We start from the raw sequence: 25,264 nt of genomic DNA, 5'->3' as shown, positions 1-25,264 counted from the left end.
AGGCTCAAAGGGGAAAAATAAATCACTAAGTATTGGTATTACGCAAGCTCTCTGAAGAGGTATTGACTGCATTTATTGCAAAGAATTAAGAAGTGGCTTTAATGTCATTCTATTCATCTATGTCCTTTCTTTATAACTGATCTCACATAATAAACCCTGCTACAAAAACCAGCATGCACTTTGACTAGATTAAGGACAAAACAATTGCATATGAGTAATGCTGTGGGTTATAAACGTAAAGTAATGCCAGTGAAATGCACACATATCTCTGTGTGCGCAGGACACCAGGCAGAAGGTACAGATTTTGCATGCTATGATCACAAAGATAACTATGCTTACTAAAGCAGTTCTATAAAATCCATCAAACTGACACTATTAAAGAGCAGACATGTGACTAAGTATGAATATGATTTCCCCTGTGAAAGAAGGATTCATGAAGCTGCCTTGCCTTGAATTAGGTGGGGTGTGAGATTATACACTGCCTACACACTTGTAGTTCAGCAGGGACACCCCTTGCAGGAATGGCAGAAGGTATTTAAAGAGCAGCAACCTTTTCCACTGCTCCAGCCTCCCACAGCGACGCAGATCATTAATGGCAGCTGCCATGGGAATGGTGCACACAAAGGTCAGTAGCACCACCCTCCCTGCACTGCCAACAGGCAGAAGCTGACAGCTGGGGCAAGAGAGGGATTTTGCCCCAGAAGACCCCCTTAAATTGCCCCTAGTGTTCTGGAGCAATTCAGATGCAGAGGTGGGCACTGTCTGCCAAAGAAGGTGGAGATGAGGGACTTCTCAATCCTAGCTCTGATACAGCTGTAAGCGGGAAAGAGGATCTGTCAGAAACCAATTGTTCTCTCCACAGAACGAGCAGCAGGCAAAGCTCTTTTGTCACACATCAAAACAAAAACAGTAAGGGAGGTAAAAATACCTCATTTTCTTTCATATCTAAATTCATCAATATTAGCTCTCTCTTTACAAGCAAATATTCAAACCTACATTGAAGCCAAAAATCCAAGCATCTTGAAATCTGAAAAAACCAGCTTTCTGGAACCATTTTTACTTTTGAGTAGCTAAAACCAATGCAGAATATCAGACAGCAAAACCATCCAGGACCAGACCAGAAGCCAGGATCCTGTGCCACACAGTGCTTGGCCATCTTGTAAAGTCTTGCTCCTAGCCTACCACAAACCAGGGAAGAAATCATGCATTTCTTGCCTGGCCTGCATAAAGCAGAAAAGTGGTGTTTAAGGGGGTTTTTTTCCCCCCATGAATTTTTAAATGAAACAAAAAATAGGGGGAGCTGCACCACATTCTCCCCATTTTTTTTCTCTAGTTAGAGACATATATATTAGTAAGATGCTGCTAAGCACAGTACTCTAGTGTACATATAGATTTATTTTGTATCTGGTTTATTTATTCATAATTTAATATTATTTTATATTACAAATCAGATTGTATTTAAAATTGTATTGTTAAATGAATAATATTTTATGAAGGTTTTTTTGTCTAATTGTGACACTAATGCACTGGGTCATTTTTTTCCATGAAAGCTCAATATCTTAAGCTTACTTACAAGGAAAAATGTAGAAACACACATATCTCTTTGATAAATGAGACCTGTCAGAAGCCAATGATCCCAGTGCACAGGATATATAGTACACTTGACAATGTAAGCTCAACAGCAGTGAAGTAATACTTTTTACAGCCCCCTATTTTGTAACAAGGGTCTAGATTGCAACCAGTCTCACTGTAATTTACTTCCTGGGAGAAGACTCTGGGAGTTCTGTGTGAAAATCGTTTTATGTTTCTTCCTTCTATTATTTTTCCATGGAAACAAGTACTCTATTCTGTAACTTATGCAATAATTATTACACGAACTAAGCTGATTATAAATATATCCAATACATATGTTTTATGTAAGTGCTTTCTTTTTTTCTTTTGAGCTAAAACATCAAACACAAAATATACATAACATTTGCTTTGTGTACTGAAACACAGGAACACATTATTCTCTGTCATAAGGATTTTATATTTCAAGGTCCCAATTCTGCAGAAAACCTAATAAAGTATATACTCATTTTTATAGTTAGCTCAGTAGGAACACTCATAGCATGTGTGAGTCTTTGCAGAAATAGTACTGATGTAACTTAAACTGTAGATGTCACACAAAAATGTATTCACCTGTAATTACACTACAATTTCTAATATTTTTTTTCCTAAATAACCTCTTTCATATAAAACCTTGATCAACCACCCCCAAGATTCTTTGCAGAATCCACATCCCAGCATTGTTTTCTTAATGTTGTACAGGAACAGCCATGGAATTATAGTGGAAATGTGCACGCCAACATATAGCACCACAATCTGAGGGGGTCTGCATATATTACCACACATAGTTTAGTCATGGTTCAAAAGAACTCAGCTCTGATCTCATTAATTAAAGAATTCAGTTCTATTCCCTAAAGAAGATTTTGAAAGAGAACCAAAGGGTGACTACAGAATGGCTGTTGCTTTAAAGGATGCCAAAGATATTTTGGGGTTTATTTGGTAGAGTTAAATCTTTACTGAAATTAACAAGCTGTTAAACAGAAAGGCTTTGTGTCTGCACGGGGTTTTAAGTGGCAAACCAGTTCATTTCTAGGCAAACAATGTTCTTATTAATTTACAGATATTTTACAACTTTGCATTTACATTAGTTCAGACTTTTACTTGCAGTGTATGCTACATTTTCTAGCCTATTCATTATCTTATGGACTTTTACAGGGACAGTATAGGAGCAGAGAGAAACCCCAGAGATGGTGCCAGGAGCTAGGCAGCTCAATGAATTAATACTGGGACGTTGCCTTCCTCAATTTGGTAGCTGTTAACACTACTGCATTCAGTGTTCTCATCTTCTCTGTGCCAAGGTGGTATCTGCAAGCACCAGAGGCCTCACCACCTAACTCCTCCAACCCTGGGGCATAACGTGGCCAGTCTCCCCACGGGAAGAGCAGGGAGGTGATCAGTGGCAGCACAGTTTCCATCTGATCAACACCTATGACCTTCGTCATTCCAACTAATACAAACAGTTTGAATCCATGGAGATCTAGACCAATAGCTGAGACCATGGTCATCTATCTGCAAGTTCAGTTTGTCTCACTGGTCATATTTTCAAAATCTAAACCAAAACAAAACTGTAATACTGTATCTTTTCCCTCTCTTGGGATCAAAGGAGAGAAGACATGAAGAAGTCGAAAACCTCTGATTCCACCTGGGAATACTGAAAGTCCTGTGAAGGAAGCCAGGTAATCTTAAGTATTAAATTACAATTTTTTTTCCTTCTAAAATACTCACCTGACTTTCTCTTTGGTGTTTCTAAGAACAGTTGCAGCAAAATTTTGAGTAACACCAACCAGACTGATGCCATCAACTTCCACAATTTGGTCATTCACTTGGATCCTTTCAGGGAAAAAAACACAAATACATAAACAAATGTGTGAATTCTTGTGAATCTTCAGCAAAACTTAGCACAGAGAGATCGTTCTAGCTAGACTTTAAACAAAAGCTCAGTCATAAAATGACTGAGGTAAATACAAAAAATGCATCATTCCTTGCATGCAGACATCTCGCAAATCCAGCTTCTAAGTTACTACAGTTAATAGCATCAATTATCCAGTCCCTTTCCTTGTATAGAAATATGGCAATGCAATATGGCAATATGGAATTTGTCACATGATTGAGATACTTCAATAGCTCTTATATAATTTTTTCCTAAGCCAATCTTGAAAAACAGCGTAAGACATAGCTCTGGTATTTCATGATAATGGAAAAAAATGTGATATTTAACTAAAACAACCTGCTCATCTGTGAAGAAAAGGGCTTACGTATTAGACTTAATTGTGACATACTCTCTTAAGATATTTCATCTAACTTGCTCCAAAAAATGAATTTCCAGTGTAGATGTGATCTCGCTGCACACATTAACAAGACCTTGGACTGTTTTAATGAGGCCTTTCTTTCTGAAATCAAACACCTATTTATAGCTGATATACTGTTTGATGCAGAAAAAGTTAGACAGAAGGAAAACCATGCCACTTTTATCTAAACCAAGCACTGCTACAAAATCCCTAGAACAGGCACTGGAGTCATCTGGATTACTAATCCTTGGAAGATGGCTGCTGCACTGTCCTCCAGAAATGCATGATCTCCAATAGTGTCAAAACTTAAAAAACAAACACATATAGAACTAGTCAAAGGGAGCAATTTTCCAGTACTTACAGGGATTCTATTGATCCAAACCACACAGTTTACAAAGGAACCAAGAAACAGCTATGAAAAAATCCTATTTAAATTATATGAAAGTACCTACATTAATATATTTAATATCTTAGGATATCTTAGTGATAAGACTTCTTTTCAAAGAACAACAGAGGTTTCAACGTAGAGTTGAAGCATTTTGATTTGGAGCACCAGTTTCTCTTTCAAGTCTGATGCAATGCTTTGCAGTTTTACATGTGTTCAAGCAGTATTTTCTGTTCTTTGGATTCCACTGATGAGTAAGAAATACAATATTTATTCTTTGGCAGCCTCACACCACAGATTATCACTGTCTTCTGGGCAAGATCTCCCTTGAAGAAGACAGCCTATAAACTATTTTGAAAATCATATTAGGTATTTTATTCTCAGAATTTTATTTCAGTTTTCACCAAAGCATTTAAGAAATACACCTATCACATTAATATTTATTGAATTTTGATTTTTGTTTTTACTTAAGTGAACCTGAGGTGCAGTCAGACGGTTGCAGGAGTTCCTAGAAAAGAACTTTTAAGAAGTTGGTGCTGACTGAGAGGGAAACTGTCACTCTCTTGGCTGAAAATGGTGGAAGAACAGCTTCCTTTTAGATGACAGTTTATATACAACACTGTACATCACCATGCAGTGGATTAGCAGAGTTCAGACAGAGCCACAGTTACAGTATTTCAGGTGATGAAACATTATGTTAGAGAACTGTTGCCTAAAACTTTGTAAGTGGCTCTATCTTGATTCAGTCTAGTTCCATTTGTCCTTCAGGCATATTTCATTTCTCCTTCTTTCTTGTTTATATAGCTCCTAAATTAATTTCCAACTCTTATTTTTATGGCCACTGTTCTCCAAACCCCCTTTCTTTCTACATATACATATATTTCAATTATACATAAACACACATACATATCAAACAATATACAAAGGCCAGCCTTCCTGTTAGAGCTCCCTCTGCCAGGAGCTCTAGGCCTCCTCTGTCTCTCAAATCTAATTTCAAACATGAATGAAAAATTAGGCTCAAGTTGCCAAAGCCTGAATTATAGACATGTAACTGCTTTTATTTTCTTATGCTTATGACTTTAAACTTTGCCTGCGGGTTAGATTGAAGTAGCAGCTACAGAAGTGAACCAATCAAGGTTGAACAAATTACCAGCACAATTACTGCTCTGCATGACAAAATGAAAAATTTCACCTCTTCAGAGACAACTTTTAGAGCTCATGTTAAGAACTATGTAATGTTTCAAAACTGTTGTTCCCAATGTTATCAAAATACTTTAAAATGTGAATGACTCATCACCACAATAATTTGAAAGAAGCAGTTATGGATTGATTCATCCAGGATAAGTTTTTGTTTTTCATATTCAGTCTAATGACTGATTCCCTATTTTACACAGCAGTAATAACCTCTCCTATTACTTATCAACATGCTTGCCTTTGGGTTCATCTTAAAGCACCCTTCTTTGTTAAATATTGGTACACAATGCCTTTTAATATGACAAAATAAACTCTACCTGTCTGTCTGAAGCAACACGAATCAAGCCAGTGGTGCTCAATTACTGGGAAACCCTTTTGTACAGATTTTGTGTTTCCATGGGAGGCAAGTACTTTATATCACAATTTGATGGGTCTTTCAATGAAAGACAGGAGCTATCCTACAGATACTGTAATGTTTTAAACTGTAGCTTCAGTTGAATAGTGCTATGGGATTATTCAGAATATCTGATGCAACTGTTGAAATATAGTTTTATTTTCATTATGAGACCTTGTTTTGCTTTCAGTGTTAATGATTAACTAGGCTTTTCACAAAGATGAAGTTAACAGGACCCTTTACAGTTGATGCACTTTATTATAGAACCGTCTGCTCCTGACTGAGAGGATTACATATCCCTTTCCCAAGTGAATGATCAGTCAGGCTCTCAAAGAGAAAATCGGAGTGCTATTTCTCAGCTGACTGAACATTCTGCCAGTTGAAAACCAACACAAATATTAGAATGGTCAAAGAATGATTTTATTTTTCCTCAGCTGACAAGCTCCTTTCAGATGCCATCTAGGGAAATGAAAGAAGAGACTTGTAATGGAACATTAACTTCTGTAGCCCACTCAAACATGTGAATAATGAGAGGGAAAGAAATTACAGATCATCACAGAGCAGTAATGAGTGACTGATTTTCAACCAGAGAATTTCACAAAGAATGCCAGTCGTGAGCTTAATGCCTTTTGGCTGAGGTCAAGCACACCCTTCAGAAAAACATTCACTGAAATTTAAAGTAATGGATAAAGTCATGACATCTTGAGGTGCCAGCTTCTTCATTTCCCTTTATTATGTTTAAGCCTGTGATAAATCAGTACTTGGCCTTCAACTTGGTATCTTACTGCCAAGATCTGTATAGACACCTCCAAGTCCAATCTAGATGATGATATACCTCAGTAGTTTCAGAGCAATGTTATTAAACTTTGCAATCCCCTGCATTTTAGAATTTTCTTATTTAATTTTTGTGGGGTTTCCACAGCAGAACAACTTTTTGCCTGGCTGAAAAGTTAGAGTTGTTCATCAATAAGGAACGTGCTACTGCAATACATTTTTCAGAAGACAGTATCACCTTTTTAAGAGTTCATTCTTACTTTGATTTATAAATAAAACGTTCACATTATTTATAACTAATATAACAAATCATTAATGGTTGTAAACAAAGAGAATGTATATAAGTTGTTTTAATAGCTTACATATCAGATAAGTAATATTTTATTGGCATGCAAATTTACAAAGGTTATGCACTGGGACAAAATGACAAATTGTATGGAAGATACTTGAAAATACTTTTCATTATTAAATTATTAGACAGTAAGATTGGCCTTATTGTGACAGGTATTGTGTAAAACACAGAGAACTTGTCCCATATGATAGGAATATTTTATGTTCAAAAGGAATTCCTTTAACCTCAACACACCAAATAAGCAATTCTTGAAGCAGGTTTTGTATGAACATCATATAAGACTACAAACACCAGTTCATTTCTTTATTGGGCAAGATTTATGGTACAGCTTCCTATTCAAGTTGATTATTGTACTTGCAATGCTATAGGTGAAAACTGGAACAGAAGACTAGCCATAATAAGAAATACTAACAGTCTGTGTTAGTAAACTTAAAAGGAGTGCATTTAGTACCAGTTTAAACATTCAGATACACTAATTATTTTCCTAATCACATAATCATCAAGGTTGGAAAAGATCTTCAAGATCATCTATTCCAACCATCAACCTATCATCACAATCACTCCTAAACCATAATCCCAGGTGCCACATCCAGACGCCTCTTAAACAATTCCAGTGACTCCACCACCTCCCTGGGCAACTTATTCCAATGCCTAACCCCTCTTTCAGTGAAAAAAAAAAAGTTCTAATACCTAATCTGAACCTCTCATGACACAACTTAAGGCCATTTCCTCTCGTCCTTTCTCTTGCAACACAGCAGGAGAGACTGACCCCCACCTTGCTACAGTCTCCCTTCTGGGAGTTGTAGAGAACGATAGTCCTCCCCGAGTCTCCTCTTCTCCAGACTAAACAGCCCAGTTTCCTCAGCCACTTCTCTCACTTTCTAGACACTTTTTGTTGCCCTTCTCTGGACATGCTCCAGCACCTCAATGTCTTTCTTGAAGTGAGGGGCCCAAAACTGAACATAGGATTTGAGGTGCAGCCACACCAGTGCCAAGTACAGAGGGACAATTACTTCCTGATGGCCACACTATTTCTGATACAGGCCAAGATGCCACTGGCCACCTGGGCACACTGCTGGCTCATATCAAGCCACCTGTCAATCAGCACCTCCAAGTCCCTTTCTGCTGAGCAGCTCTTAAGCCACTCTTCTCCCCAGCCTTTAGCGCCCCATGGGTTTGCTATGACCCAAGTGCAGGATCTGGCACTTTCCTTACTGAACCTCATGCAATTGTCCTCAGCCCATCCATCCAGCCTGTCCAGATCTCTCTGGAAACAGATCAAATAATCAAATGTTGAACAGAACTCTTTATCTTAAGTACTGCCTGTCCAAAGCTGGCTTGAAGCGAAAAGAACAGGTGGGAGCTCAACACCTTTAAAACCTAAACTGCCTTCAAAAGCGATACACAGTTTAGAATCACCAGCTTTACTCATGCTAAACCATCTGGGATTTCAGTAGTCACAAACACACATCTTTGGCAATTCTGTTCTCCTTAAACAGTTTAAACTCACTGTACCAATTTGGTGTCTTCTCATAACCACATGAGGTATTTAGACCTGTCCAATGAAGTCTCTGAACTCTACAGCTTTGGGTAATCATGACATACATTAAGCAAACAACTATTTCCTGTGAAAATCATAATTTATAGTAACCATTGCTGAGAAAATGTCCAAATACAGAGTCTAGTTTACCTGCCATCTCTTTCTGCTGTCCCACCTTCTGTTACTGTTTTGACAAATATTCCCAGTTTTTCAAGACCTGCATCTGCTCCAACTCCCATTCCAATAATGCTTATGCCAAGTCCATCTTCATCTGTAAAAAAGCAAGAGAAAGCAGAAAATTCTTACATTTGATATGTACAGCTATTTGGTAGGTAAATATTTATGCTTTGGTCCCTCTTGCCTTTCCATGTCAACAACATTAATATTATTTTACTTCTTTTCAAAAAAATCTATGCAACTACTATTTTAATTACACACAAAAAATATCACTTTCACCCTTATGAGGAGCTTAGAGAAACAGTCAAGATTTTTACTCCCCCAGCGAAGAATGAACATATCACATCAAACACTGTGCAAAACCCATGTGTTAATGGAGTGTCACAAAACAATTCTTTTAAGGAAAGTAAAAACTGCTTCTCTCTAAGCTGCTTCTTTAATTCTCTACTGAACAATTCTTGAAATCCAAAAAGCCAAGGTGACTACAACAGATTCATGGAAATTCAAGATAAGCTCTGTATACATGTGTGGACTTCCTCAGACTTGTAGGTCAGTGTCACAGGAACTGGAAATGGCACACAGACACCATACCTTTTTCTAGTTCGACTGGGAAGAGCTCCAGCTTTTCCACACGCTTCTCGAGTTCATATTCAGCAGATGCAGCAACTGGGTCAACTTCATCATTTCTCCTGTCATAATCTTCATTAGAGTATGTATTGAAAACCTGCAGAAACAGACCAAAAATCACTCAGCTACCTACTCCAAAAAAACCTCCAACTTATGAAATTAGCTACTGATTTTGTCCTGTGATGTTGCAGATTTTGAAAAGGCTTTCAAAAGACAAATTTCTCCTGTTCATTCAAACTTCAAGTTTCTAAATTTGTGCTTTTTCATTCGAGAAAGCACAAGTATGGTTGCAAAAGTCAACTGAGTATAAGTTTTTATTGTTTTTGATTATAAATGAAAAGGTGATCTTTAATGACTACGTTGGTCTATGCATGTCAATATTTAAAATACTTAACTCATTAAGAATGCACTATTAGTAAACATTCACAGACATAAGAGAGTCAAACACATTGAAATTATAATCTTTATAGTGTCTATGTTTTAGTCTTTACTCCTAATGAAGTTCCAGTTTGCATTCACCTAACAAAGCTAGACCAGAAGATTATTCATCTACATTTACGATGCCTATGGATATCATCAGAGATTATGATCCATATTATGTATTCACTTTTTTAGGACAGCAATATACACAGCCATGGGTATTTTTTAAGTAACCAGGTTTACAGGTTTATTTCAGCTCTAAAGCAGTAATTTAACAGTGACAGCATTCACCTGATTATATTATTTATGCTACTTTCTATCATACTTTCACATGGCCTTCAATCAGTGATGAGTCAGACCTTCAGGAACTTTAGTCAGGAAAAGCATATTTGCATATTTTAGAATTCAGAATTTGCCAGCCCAATTCACTTAACTGTCCACATTCGGCAGTAAGGAAAGAATATGCATTATTAGGGGTAATAATTTTACTGAGCTTTAGTCCCAGGGATATATCACATTCATTACTTCAAATAAAGGAAAACAATTTCCCATATCTCCCCTTCCTCTTTTTCAGACACATTACAGAAGATACAACTGGTAGCCATGTTTTCCTTTATCTCTGCTCCTCTTACAACATAAAACACTGCACCATGCTACATAGCTACACATATACTCAGAAGATCTACAGAAGCCTACTCTCAGCACCTTTCTTGGAGGCTCCAAAGCTACTGTCCCTGGAGCAAGCACGGCAGCTTGGAGGACAGTGCAATGCCAGGAGCTGGGCTCATTTCCATCTGAGGTTTCACCTGCCCAAAAAGCTGTTAGTGAACATTAATTTCATTTAAATAGCAAGTGTATTAAAGTTGCAATAAAAAATACCATTAAATTCTATTTTAAATATATTAACTGTGTTATGGCTACCACAAAGCCACTGAAAAAAACCCTCCCAGCTTTATATAAAGTAGTGGACAAAACAGAAAAGATGTTAGTTGCTCGATGGGAATTTTAACTCCTGTATTTTACATCAATGTGAAACAATTAATTTCCTCTGCCAAGAAGACTGAGATGATAAACATTTTACAAGAATCTACAAATCTATCTCACACTGATTTTTAGTGATTCTGATCCAAGAAAAAGGCTTTTTAAACTATGTTCCTAGGAAGTCTTCATAAATATACACCAAAGCTAAGTAAGATTAATCACATACCGAATGCTGTCCAATGCTGCTGAATTTTTGATGCTGCTTTAGTACTTGTATGATTGGAGAAAAGACACTGATGCAGAAACAAGTATAAGGAGAAGTACAATGTCCATGTTGAAACCCAACCTCATTCATGCTGACATCAACCAAATGAGGATGAGTCAGTATTGCTAGACTCAACTACAACACTACTGAGCTAAGGTTCAACCACAAACCTTTAGGTCTGAAATGCAACAATTATGCAAGCAAATGCAGGTTAAAAACAACAGCTGTTAGTTTAGCTTGAATTATCTCATTTATCAACATGATGAGAGAGACCTGTGCCTCAAATGTGAACAGAGATGAATCACATCAAGGAAAATGGAGATACTGTTTGCTGAAGACAAAGAATAGCTGAGAGTGAGGTATAGGGAAAAACTATATCACAAAATGAGTGTATTTATTTCTGGATTTCTTTTTATTATGTTAACTGATCCCATTCTTTTCCTTGTGTTCAATGACTGGCATTAGTATATCATGGCAGCAGTTTCAGATTTGTTGCAAAATGACTGGATATGCTTCCAGATAATTTTCTTTCTAAGCATAAAATTGTATACTGAATTCTGGTTTGGGATGATCTTTCTTGAATTAGATTAGACAGAAGAGATGACTTCTTGGATTCTGCTCACTGTTTTGGAATATTTGGATAATCACACTAAAAGGGAACTGAAGATACTGCTGGTGGTGAATACAGCTACCATTATGTCTCCAAATACATCATGCCGTTCTTATCTAGTATCTTACCTAAGCATTCAATCTGAGATTGTAGGATCATTGACTGCATTAAGGTCTATATTTCCTATCTGGCATTAACTCAGTCTTTTGTACATTGGTCACATATTTTTGCCCACTACCTTGAACAATGCTGTTGACTTCCCTGAATCAGGGGAAGAAGGAGGATATTCTTGTATGTAATTTATCTCATTTTGTACAATCAAATTTAATGGTTGCCTGATTCTATTAAATGAATCCCTGGGTGTTAAACTGAAGAAAAGAAAATTTGTGCTTGGAAACTAACTTTGTGAAACAATCTATCCACCACAGTAACAAACTGCTTGCTCAGTACAGTCATGAGAACTGTCACTCAAGTTTTACTTTGCTAAAAATAAGATAAACATTTATAACTTTTTCCTCAAGGTATGGTTAACTTGATTCGAGTAGAACTATTTCACTTTCCCCACGTCTGTTGCCACTGTGTTTCCCAGAGTGTGCGTGGGATTTCAGACTCATGGGAATTCTCCCATTCCCTGTGATTTCACAGATTTGGGTTTGCTGTCACTCTGGCCAAGTACCCAGTACAATAAATCTACTTAGCAATTACTTAAAGAAAGCTCTTTTTCAGGAAAATCCAATATACTATCTTAATCTCTGATTTTACCACCCCAGAAAAAAATAAGTTTCCATACAGTTCACCTGTGCATTTACTAGGATTTACAACAGCACTTGTAATCCAGCAACAGCTGAAACAAAAAGCCAGCACTGGTGAGATGTCAAAACAAACCTTGAAGAACTGCTGCCAACAGAACATACTTCTGTGTTCTCTAAAGTGAAAGGAAAAGGGACCATCAGTAAATGAGACAGCACCAAAATAATAATAAACTGTATTATCAAAGAAGCAGGTATTATTGTTAGGCACCCTGGGTGGCAACCCCAGGGAAATCATACATACACATACATATGTGACCACTTGTTTCTCTTTCAGAGGGCAGTTGACAGAGCACAAACCAGAAAAGACATGTCACTAACTATAAAAATATATTGCGGTCTAATTCAGAAAAAAACCTACATTTTTGTTATGGTACTTAATTTTTAGGAGTAAGATCAGAAAAATGGAAACCGATTATTTTTGAAAAAAGGCAAAGTTTCAAAAGTTTGGGGCATTTTCCCATAGTTCTTAACAACCAAGAATCTTTACAGAATTTAGCTGCCCACAACCAGTAAGTAGTGACAAGCCTTTTTTTTATTTTTTTAAAGAAAGTCAGAATGGAGGTAACTATAAAGAATCACGTGGGCTGTTCTCCCCATGGGCTAGCCAGTTTGGTGCTACATAAACCACGTTATTAGTGTTTCATACTATAAACTACACAACATAAAAACTGTCTTATCTGATGTAAGGCTAAGAGAATTGGGATTGTTCAGCCTAGAAAAGAAAAGGCTTAGGAGTAACCTAATTGTGGCCTTCAGTATCTGAAGGGAGCCTACAAGAAAGATGGAGAGAGACTATTTATGATACAGGACAAGAGGGAATGGCTTCCAGCTGAGGGTACGTTTAAATTAGATATTAGGAAAAAAAATCTTTACTGTGAGGGTGGTGAGGCACTGGAACAGGTTGCCCAGAGATGCTGTAGATCCCCCATTTCTGAAAGTGTTCAAGGCCAGGATGGATGGAGCTCTGAGCAACCTGGTCAAGTGAAAACTGTCCCTGCCCAAGGCAGAGGGATTGTAACTAGATGATACTTAAGGTACCTTCTAGGCCATTCTATGATTCCATAAATCTATTTAAGAAAGTCCCAAACATATTGAGTGTGTTCTGGTTATGACTGTAGTGTCCTTGCAAGTTGTGCTAAGGAACAAGACCTGATCCCAGGTTCGGCTGCTGCCGACTGGGCTTTTTACCCCTCCAATGACTAGTGGTCAGCAAAGACAAAGAATCAAGTACGAACTGCATATTGGTGGATGGCACATTGTTGCAGCAGCTGTTCTACCACACCTTCAGTTACTCAAGTCTTACACATAAATAATCTCTCTGACATTCAATTCATGATTATACTAGGACATTCAACATCAGGGGCCACAGTTAATGTACACTGGTGATCACTGTGCAATATCAATTAAGAAACCATGCCTTCACCTGCTATTGCTATGCTGTCATAATGCCTGCTCCTCATGCCTGTGTTCGGAAAGCAAAAACAAGCAAAAAAAAAAGATGTGATGTCATCCACCACAGGAAAGCAGCTGCAAAAAAGGCACAAGTTTTGTTGTGATCTTTTGCAAGAATCCAAATGAGGAAACTTAGTGGCTGAGTAAGCAGTTTGGAAATCGGACATTCAGAAAAACATTTGAAGCTGTGGATGAGACCCTCAATACTTTCTCAGTCTAGAGAAGTCTCTAAGTCCAGAACAGCATGCAACAGCCCCTCTGTGAGAAGGAACAGGTACATTTGCAGTGTAGCTGCCAATTTCTTCAGAGCAATTTTACAATCATCTGTTTCGAATATACCAAACTGGACTATTGGGTTTCCTCCACTAAAGATGAAAAATTCTCTTGTGGAGAGACAACCGAGGAAGAGCTGTAAGAGTGTCTCAGGAAGAATCAGTCATGTTCAAGGACATGACACTGACCTATGGTGTTGTACTTGAAGCACAAGAAGTTGTGAGAATTCCTGTGCTGCATCCTGCAAGGGCAGGAGGAAGGCACAGCACTGAGGATTCCCTCTCTGGCTGTGATCAAGAAGCTAATGAGAGGAAAAGAAATCACAGTTTGACCATTATGTTCTGCTTTGAAGTCTTTCTACAGCACAGCTTCAGTGAGGAGAGGAAGCTCTGGCAATGTCTGCAATTGGTGGCTTCTTTTAAAGAGTCTTTTCTCTGCGATGTGGTTGTTTTGTCACAGTCAAAGCAAATGAATCAGTGAGGAGGCTTCCTCCAGCTTCGTGCTCCCCTAAAGCCTGCGTGGGCATTAGCTGTCACTAATGCTTCAGCAAGGAAGCATCAAGGAGACAAGTCTTCCCAAGATGCAATTGCAGGGGTGAGACACAGATGGGAATTAGACAGTACCAATATTGAAAGAAACTGATCATCTAACATCAAGTCCAAGCCTGGGGTTTCCCTCAGAAAGCTCTGTAGGAGAAAGATCTGTTTTAAGTGTTCTGAAACTCTGGCACAGCAGCTTCTAGTTTCTGAAATTCTGGAAGTATCTGGACCCTAGACTTCTACATTCCAGAGAGACCTCTTCAGATATATGACAGAGAGACATGAGCAACTGCTGCCACACACAGACAAACTGTTCACAGAATCACAGAATATGCTGAGTTGGAAGGATCCCAACAAGGATCATTGAGTCCAACCCTTAGCCCTGCACAGGACCATCCCCAAGAGTTACACCATGTGCCCGAGAGCACTGTTCAAATGCTTCTTGAACTCTGTCAGGCTTGGTGCTGTGACCACTTCCCTGGGGAGCTGTTCCAGTGTCCAATCACCCTCTGGGTGAAGAATCTTTTTCTAATATCCAACCTAAACCTTCCTTGACACAATCTCAGGCCATTCCCACAGGTCCTGTCACTGGTCACCACAGAGAAGAGATCAGTGCGTGTCCCTCTTCTTCCCCTCACGAGGAAGTTGTAACTGCAATGAGGTCTCCCCTTAGTCTCCTCCAGGCTGAACAGACCAAGTGACCTCAGACACTCCTCATACAGCTTCCCCTCAAAGCCTTCACCATCTTCATTGCCCTCCTTTGGACACTCTCTAACAGCTTAATATCTTTCTTATATTGTAGTGACCAAAATTGCCACAATATTCAAGGTGAGGCCACACCAGTGCAGGGCAGAGGGGGACAATCCCCTCCATTGACCGGCTGGTGATGCTTTGCCTGATGCCCCCCAGGACACAGTTGGCCCTCCTGGCTGCCAGGGCACTGCTGACTCATATTCAACTTGCCATTGACCAGGATCCCACTGGTCCCTTTCCACGGCACTGCTTTCCAGCATCTCAGTTCCCAGTCTGTACAAAGTTCCAGTGTTGCCCCATCCCAGGTGCAGAATCTGGCATTTCCCCCTGCTGAACTTCATATGGTTGGTGGTTGCCCACTCCTGTTGAGGTCTCTCTGCAGGGCCTCCCTGCCTTTGAGGGAGTCAACAGTTCTTCCCAGTTTTGTGTCCAAACCGGAAAATACTATCTCTAGATATTCTTGTTTCAGGCAACTGGCACGCTATCAAGCCTTTTGCCTGTTGGAACAGTCATAAAGACCAGTTCTAGTTGAAAACCTCAGTGCCACTGTCCTGCAGCAGTGCTGACACACCTCATTTGACACCCGTACACCCCCATCCACTACAGCATGTCCTGCATCTGGTCTGTCTATGGGGAGAACCACCCAACTGATGTTAACTCCAAATTGTGCCACATTTGCACTGCCTGGTGGGACACAAGCATTAAAATACATGGACTAATCACACACATTTATTAGCCCTGTGACACGAGGGTATGTTTGCTTCATGTTATAAGCAGTTAAAGAAACAGGCAAACTTCTCTTTTAAACTTCTTTCACTGAAGCTAGAATCTTAAATTTTATAAAGTGCAGTTTTGGTCTAAAACATGAAACTGAAATTGCCTTGGTGGTACTACATATGGATCAGATCCCCTGTTCCTGCTACTTGGTTCACTTTCAGGTGTGACTTTTTAAAACACCTGTCTTCATTAGGTAATTTCCTAGATCCAGTGAAATTTATTATTTATATTCATTTATTATTTACTCAGTGTGTACTTGTTTTATTGCTGATGTACTAGTTTTGTTTCAATTTACATTCCTCCTTGTCTACAGAGCAAAAAAATACAAAATCACTGTTACTGTAAATGAGATGTGTGCCCCATGTGAAAACTTCATGCTGTTACTCTTAATGAAGACAGGTCAGAGTAATTAGCAAGTAAAAGTAAGCCCTGGTACTGAAGAGTAAAACCACAGCTCAAAGGGAATTTGCCACTTGCACAGCTCTTAGGGTTGCTGTGTGTTTGTTTTAGTAAGTGAGTAAAACAGTAAGGTGCACTGAAACCTGGAGTTGACATATGTACAAACAGACTTGTCTGAATATTCCTGGGGCTTTTTTGGTATATAGTAATGGGTTACAATTCCATTAGTTATTTTTTTTCTTCTCACTTTTTTTTTTGTCATAACCATTATTACAAATGGGAAGTTGCAATACTGTCCTGTTTTTCTCTGGTACAGACTAAATGATTTTCACTGAATTCTCTTCGACGAGTTTTGCAGACCTGGGTCTAAATCTTCTTGGACAGTGGGTAGGTTTTTGTAATGCAGCAGCTTGGATGGAACAGTGTAATGGGAGGAATAAATGACCAATAAGGTGACTCTTCCAGGTCTTACTGATCATATACGAATACCTAGGAGACTTCTGAGTGTTGTGTACCTCATAAGTACACTTCATATGTAATTAATTCTTTTGCTCTGACCTTGCCTTTTTTTAAACTCTACTTTGCATCACTGTAAGTTACTGACAAAAATGTACTTTGCAGCTGTTTATATCTTCTACTTTCTATTTTTGGTCAGTAATCTGCTATTTAGACATAGAGAATAAAAATCAGGAAGAAAAAAATTATGTGTTTTTCACAACAGTAGCTTGACAATTGCAGGGAAAAGAGACAAGCTCCACCATACTGCATTCCCATAAAGCTCAGGGTTTGTCAGGAAGTCCCTCCTGCCAGACTTCTTTCACAGATCCTGGACAGATTAGAGATCTAGGTACAGCAATATTAACACCTTATTGCCTACAGCACTGAAGTACTGACCTTTAAGCCTGAATGCCTCTGGCTGACTCTCACTGCACTTCTGTTTCAGGAAAAAGTAAAAACATTTGCCTACACCTTGAGAGTGCCTCCTTCCAGCAGAATGAAGAAGCAGTTGCAAAAAGAGCACTCAGATAGCCACGCTACACAGAAAAATTATAAAAATATGAACAAGAATACTTAAAAGAAAATTCATTTCCTACATGACAGCAGATATTTTGGCAAGCCCCTCTATTGCCAAGGTAACAAACTAGCATGCTCAAGAACCCATAGTATCTTTGAACATGGAAATAAGCATGCAAATGAGAATGTTTGTAGTGAGTCAAGTTTGACAAATTAATTATACTACAGTACAGGCTCCAGTCTGGACCTCTGGTGTCCAAACAAATTTAAACAGATAGGACAGCACGAAGCAAGTTGCCATTTCTGTCCCTAGACATTTATTCCTGAATCTGTTGCAGTATTTCTTCCAGATCCTTGCACTGCTGCCAGTTTGCATCGTAACCAATGGTGCTATTTATCTTCTGCCTTTAAGAGTGTGACACATGAGCCAGCCAAGAGTAAATGCTGCTTCTGGTACCAATTAGTACAGGCTGCCATACAGTAGCAATGTCACCATGAATCAACACATCAGTGTTTCTTCTCCCAGCAACTTCACTCTCCCTCGGCCTACAAGTCAGGATGTCCAAACATGGAGTAAAAATGCCACAGATGTTCTCAGAGGCAAACATTTGAAACAAAATATTGACTATGCATAGAGCATTCTATTTAAAATACTTCTCAGCAGGGATAAATAGTGTAACCTACATATTCCCTAAAAATGAATCCACAAAAGAAATTCACAAGCAATTCCTTTTATTTATTTACAGATGTCAGAACTGTTAAGAAAATGATTCAAAGGAAAAGAAGGACACAAAAAAGTGATCATAGGCATTAATTTAGAACATTTGCTGAGTAAATTATACAGAGAGAATTCATCCAACTTGAGTTTTATTGTGAGTCTTTATTGTGAAATTATTACATACTTTGAACAAAAGTGAATACAATTCTTTTATATGTATTTATTTTTTAAAAAATCTTAAAAGTGTACTATAAATAGTACACATTGCTCTCTATCCCTTTACTTAAAGCAGAGAAGAAAGCAGTGGTGGAAGAAAAGAGTTAGGTGGAAACAGTCTGATTTTGTGCCTGATTTTCTCAGTATTAAAAATATCAATATCATCAATACAAAATCCTATTGTGCTTTTTTAGGGTGCAAAGATGGAACTCTCCCAAAGCTTTTTAATTGCTTTCTCACATATCTTGTCTCCTTCCCAGGAGCTACTGCATTTAGTACTAATTGTCAGTCTTACTAATACTCTGCAGACGCAGCAAAGGCTGCATGAGCCAAGGAGAAGGATCTCCAGTGCCAGAAACCAGAGGACTTTACAGCCTTGCCTCAGACCAAGGCACAAAAAGCAAATGTACCTCCATGCCAGACCATAGCAGGAGCCTTTCTGAATCTCTAAAGCTGTCTCATCACCACCTTTCACAATAAGTTCACATAAAAATCTTAAATTATTTTTTTTTAAATGAGAAGTTCTTAATGAATTCTTTAACAGAGATGAGATTACTAAATATAGTGCTTACAGTCTAAGATGAGTGTGGGAAATTCTATTATATTCTATTAAGAAAGACACAAGAGATGTAATAAACTCTTCCTTTGCACATGCCAGCACACAGACTATTCATTATTTAAGTACATGGCTTCTGAGCTGAAGCATAGCTAAGTATGACATTAGATACCAGATATCAACTGGCCTTCTGTACAGGGTAAACATAATTCCCCAATTTAAGGTGGCACATGCCACATAGGGTATCTATTTTGTTTCTAGTGCAAGAAGGAATTTTTCTACAGCAATGGAAATCTTATGATTCTAAGGAATCTGAAGCCTTTGGTAGCCTATTGCTACATTCACATTAACTTCACCATGCAGTGATATAAAAGAGACCAATTAATGGGGTGTTGCATTTATTTGGTAAGAGTCTTGCAGCCATACAGCCTCTTAATGCCATTGATTGTATATAAAAATGGACAAACAGGCAGAGCCTAAGAGGATTAATGGAAAAGCTTCTGTAATACAGAAAACGGTCTGNATTTTGTAAACATCTTTCAAATGGGCAGTGCAATGCCACATTCAGTGCCAGATCACTACTCAGTTACTTCATACTGTAGACTTACCAATCCCTTAATTGCACCTGCAGGCAAAAATTCATTTTGGCTGACTGCATTTTTTTTTAATGATAGTTTCACATTTGCACTGTTTAGCACAATGAATTGCATCCCAGTAAGATGTAAAACTGCCTAGAGTAAGCAAAAGAATGTTTATCCATTAAGAATTCATACCAAGTGTATTACATTACAGTTAATCATACCAGCGCTTCAAAAATGAGACAGTCTGTATTTCCAGAGGAATTCAGTCTCCCTAATGCCTCCTAATATGGTATGTGGGCTACACAAGCCAAGAATAGGGGTTCCCAGGTCTGACTGCATAGCTGGTTCAAACACACCAGCTCTAAGTGAAATTTAAAAGATGGTATTAATGGACTAAGAAACAGAAGGTTACAAATGTGTGCAGAAAGTATATCCAAACAAACAGACAAAGAGAAAGACGGATCACAGGGGATAAGCTGGTATTAATGAATAATGCTAGCTTGGGATGAGACTACAGCAATAATGCCACAAAGTGGGGATTCAAGATAAATACATTTAAAGTGACTCAATTCAACACTATTCTTGGACATTTTTCAACTTCAACATTTGTTATGACATCAGGCACAAAGTCTGGTATTACCCTCCTGAAAACAATAGCAAAAAACTTCATCAACCCCAAGAGAAAGAGATGGGAGTCTATATCACAGTTGGTTTTCACTCTACCCCACATACTGTGGAAAAATTAGATAAGCATAGAAGCTACAACGAGGTTTGCTTACATAAAGATTTTGCACAATTCTACTCTTTGTGCCCAAATTTACTACATAATTTCAAATTTATTATAGACATTTCCTATATACCAATCTGTGATGGATCTGAAATTCTGGAGAACCAAATGAAAGTTCAGCACCCAGTGCTGTCATCCTGAGAACGCATCTGGGGAACTCCACAGGGACCAGGTTGTGGGCATCCCAGCTTTCAGCATGACTCCCCCCTTATTTCAGCAGATTTCCCATGTCTATGGCATGGGGTGTCAAAGACATTGAGGTAAGGCTAGGTAACACTTATTGCAGGGTTGTTATTGCTATGCCTCAAAAAAGCAAAGCAGAAGACCTTTGCTGGCTGCACTGATACCATTTCCGTATGTGGAAGAATGAACATGAACCTTCTCCACCAACACCTGATGAGAGAGGAGAGTCCTGATTCCTGTTGTGCTCCTGTCATTCCATACGCAGGAAGAAAACACAGGGAAACTACAGAAGTGAGTGATATCAACGAAGAGTGGGAAAATACACCCTTTATGTTCTCTCATGCTTCTAGAAAGAAAATGGTTTCAGCCTGGCTGATTTGGGAAATTGGGAGGATGGACTCATGCGTGGACTCGTGCATTTTGGGGTTGTTTCGTTTTGAAAGAGTTTTGACTTATTTTTTCCCCACAGGAACTTCTTGCTTTACTGCTCTGGGGTTGACCAAGCATCTCCCTGTGCATGCCCTTAATAGTCCCTGCATGCTACTTTCAGGCAGAGCAGCAGGTAGGGCACCATGTCTATAGAGATCCATTATGGGGTACAGAGACAGATATGGGGTTAAATGTGAGCCCAGTGCTGTCCCTGCCACATGCCAGCAGTGGAGATGGCTGGGGAAGCTGATGTACAGCCAAGAAACTCCCAGACCTTTACAGCTGACTTGAGTCTTCTGAGCTTTCTGTCTTCCAGATGCAACTTCTTGACCTGCTTAAGACAGAAATAAGTGAAGCTCAAAACAAATATTCCACCTTTGTGAGGGAAACTAAAACATGAGGCTTAGCTTTCTGTCCAGATTCGCCCAAGCAGAGGAGGAGAAACTGCTGTTTACCCTGTGCAATGACAGAGAACTGTAAAGGCTATGGAAGAACCTTTCTGTATGTTGTGTCAATGCAGCAAACAGAGCAGGGACATCTATGAGTGTGCTGCTCAGTTACTCCAGCAGCTGAAGTGTGCAGCATACAGCTGGTATCACTGTCACTCACAGTAACTGTATTTTCGCTACAAACAGCTGCACATTTCTTTTAAAAGTAAAACAGACACCATTTAGCAGAAGCTGGACATACTCCAGATAACAGATTAAAATGTGTGTAATCTGTGTATGACCGGCTATAAAGCCAATACTGTAAGCCTTTCAGTAATCTTAGCATGATTTCAATGGCTACCCCAGTCTAATATAATGAATAAGAGAACATACCCAAATATCTCAAAAAAATCCTGACATCAAAATATTTTTAAGTGAACTAGTGTTCATTGTCTAAAGAAACTGGCAATGATGCCTAAACTAAGAGCTGTGAATGAACAACTAGAGGAAGTCAGCAAAGTAATCTTAGAAAATTTTGCTAGAATACATTTACACACATAACCTTAGGTATTTTTATGAATCCCTAAGTAAAAAAAAAAAGTACACACACAAGTTTTTTAGAAGCACATCCTAAAATAGTATTTATAGTTATAGTTTCAAGAATACCCATCAACGCTGAAAGGCTTCTTTTCCTGGGCATGACTATTGTTCTTAATCAACTCTCTGTAGATCAAACATAAGGAAAAATAGAAAGCAATTTAAAGCAGTCCTTCCAAGTCCTTCTTTAGTATTACTAACAAAAAGCGAGTACTGGGTCAAGGAAAACATAAGTGATAATGTTAACATTCACTGGGAAACTGCACAACAGACAATTGGTACAAACCATATGTAACTCCTGGCTGCTTCTTACCCCCAAAAAAACCCCAAACAATGGTGAATAAAACCACTGTCATGGATGAGGGAATTAGTTAGATACAGGTCGTGTGAGAAAATAAGTATGTGGTTGGACATCAAAACAGCCAAGCTGGTAAAACTTTAATCCTAAAAACTTTAATTTTAACCTTATTGTTACTGATTAAACACTCTGAGATTCCAAAAAAAATCTTATCAAAAGAGCACCTTTTGCTTGCAAATAAAATAATTAAAAAAGAGCATGAAATGACAATTTTTAAAAGCCTTTTCTATTGTACTGGTAAACTAAAAATCCACAAACACAGTTTTGTCTATAATCAGCTCAAGTTTTATCTTTCAATTGCTTGCAGTAAAGGATGCTATCGACCATTCTAGTCTTGAAGGCAAGAAATGTTTTCACAGATTATTCAAGAGTAAAACCAATAAAAGTGCATGCAAGAAGGTAAAATATTATCCAAACATGTTTGTTGCTCACAACCAACAGGATTAGCTACAGATACAAGGCAGCTGCATGAATGTATTCTTGCAGCTTGAGCACAGGAGTCCATCCATCCTCAGATGTGAAAGTTGGGTATAAGAGCCACACATAGACCATGCAGGTCACTCTCTGGGGTCAGGACCAAATAACAAAGTGTTGGCAGAAGGATTCAGCAAATATAAAATGGATTCCCTCCACTTTTTTTTCAAAGGAAAAGGCAAATCTCCCCTCTTCCTTTAAATTTTAAAAAGCTACAGAAGCATGAGCATCACCCCATTTCAAGAAGCACAGAATTACCATAAAAAAAGAAGAGCAGTGCACTAAATACTGGAGAACAAAAAGGCATTCAAGTTTTAAAATGCAACTGCAACACTGGAAAGTGTAGAGCATTTATTACTTTATTTAATTTTCCAAAAGAAATTTTAACACAAATGGCTAAGTGGTTTTGGTACCACAGAGAACATCAACAGTAAGTGGCAGTCACAGAAAATGATGCAGGGAACTGGTAACCTTATGACAGTTAACTGAAAACTGTTTGATAGTACTTCCAATTAAAAGCAACTTGAATATACCATGTATGTTTTTGGCCCATTTACCCTGAAAGGTACAAGACATTGCTTCAACTCAAGTTTTAAAAAATTATTTTATCTGATCGGGCAGGCCTCATAAAAACAGTATTAAATTAATATTACTTTACCTACCTTTAGGTTAAAAGCCTGTCTTGCCTAAAAGGGTAACTGTCAAAATGCACCTTAAATTCAAGCTTTCAAATAGTGAAAATACTCCATCTTCCACGCCCTAAGCTTAATTTTATTTCTGATAAATGTCATGTTATGACTTCTGGCTAACAAGAGGCAAATTTATGGAAAATCCATCATGTCTCTGTTTCGGAAAGAACTTGCATTTTATTAATCCAGCAAACTTTTCCGAGCTTTTTTCCAGGACAGGTGCTTGAAAACCAGATACACAAAATGGGTTCCATCACACATACACAAAATGCATTTTAGATACAAGAGTCGTTCTTCATATTCAAGCTTTTTCTTTGCTCTACCAAAACAAGTCTTATGGCTTGTTTTGATTTCTGCCAAAACAGATCAGGACAAAATCCTTCCACTGAGTAATAAGAACAATTTAAAGATTGTCACTTTGCTTTTCAAAAAATGCTTACTTAACTGGGGACATATGTAGGGAACCAGAAATTAGTCAGCAAGAGACTACTGCTACATGATAATCACCTGGATGAAAATCCCTCTGTGCTTGATGCAAGATAATTAAATCCAGGTTAACCCTCCCTCATGGAAGTGACCTCAAACTGCTGTCCTTCTACTACCATAAGAGCTTGCCACTGCCAGTTACAACAAAACAAATCTTTTATCTACCACTACACAGCCTGTTGCTAATGTGCAGGCCACCAAACAGACCACCTGTAACTGAGCAATTAAAATATCACACCTCCTCCATGAAGCCACCCATGTGGTTTTCATTAAACCTTAATGATCCCACAATACAAAACCAAGAGCTCACATTTAGTAACAAAGCCCTCTCAAATGAAACTAATGTGGTGCATATAATGCACCCAGGACAGTCTCTGTGTACAGTTCTCAAGTGCTAGAAACAACGTGGAGAAAAAGCTCTTCTCAAATAATGGCCATGAAAATACAACATGATACTAGGTAGTAAAAGCAAGCAGTACTTTTACAGTAAATGGTTCTCTTCGCTATGCATTACGAGGTGAGGTAAAATAAAACACACACCAAATTATGGTGAGATAGAAGCCTCAAATCTGGCAGTTTGCATGTATTGACGAGTACACTGAGAGATATACTGGCACTCCATGGACTCAGTCCCATTTGTCTGTCTTCAATAAGGTCTTAAATAATGTTTATAAAAGAATTATTGCAGAGGTATCCTAAATGCTGAGAATCCTACAGCATGACTTTGCATTTTTAACATCTTTTTTTTGACAGCAGTTTGGTTATCCGGTTGGGACGAGGTATCCCAGCAGTTCAGTGATGTGCTTCTGTGAAACACCAGGTAAGCCATCCAAACTCTACCCGACCACACCACAGATTACAGTCAGGACAGATCCAGTACGTCTACCTAAGCATCTGGGTTACCAGCTAAGAGTGAGACTGAAGACAGTACAGGGTACACCTTTCATGATGGCTCAGTACCAGAGAAAAGCAAAGATTGCAACTGCAGAAGTCAGTTTTGGCTGGAGGGCTTGTAGCAGCTCAATTTGCTGCATGAAGCTTACAATCCAAAAGCCAAAATCACAACTTCAAAAGAAGAACAGCAGTGGATTTTTTTTGGTGAGATTTAGAAGTACTTCTAAGAGAAAT

The 25,264-nt window shown here is 38.4% G+C and overlaps 1 protein-coding gene across 5 annotated transcripts in view; it reads right to left on the bottom strand.

Annotated features, from left to right (window-relative positions):
• Positions 1-25,264, bottom strand: part of PPP1R9A (protein phosphatase 1 regulatory subunit 9A) — a 137,899-nt gene that overhangs the window by 54,780 nt on the left and 57,855 nt on the right. For all 5 annotated transcript variants that reach the window (XM_017817700.1, XM_017817701.1, XM_017817703.1 and 2 more), the window contains exons 3-5: positions 9,304-9,436; positions 8,686-8,806; positions 3,334-3,438 (exon numbers count right to left, since the gene is read on the bottom strand). In XM_017817700.1, coding sequence (XP_017673189.1) covers positions 3,334-3,438; positions 8,686-8,806; positions 9,304-9,436 — 359 coding nt within the window. The remainder of the gene's footprint in view (positions 1-3,333; positions 3,439-8,685; positions 8,807-9,303; positions 9,437-25,264) is intronic.

The sequence above is a fragment of the Lepidothrix coronata genome, unplaced genomic scaffold (genome assembly GCF_001604755.1).
Source record: "Lepidothrix coronata isolate B3197 unplaced genomic scaffold, Lepidothrix_coronata-1.0 Scaffold62, whole genome shotgun sequence".
NCBI classification, from domain to species: domain Eukaryota; kingdom Metazoa; phylum Chordata; class Aves; order Passeriformes; family Pipridae; genus Lepidothrix; species Lepidothrix coronata.
The sequence above is the reverse complement of the archived record's forward strand: the minus strand, read 5'-3'. Positions and strand labels throughout refer to the sequence as shown.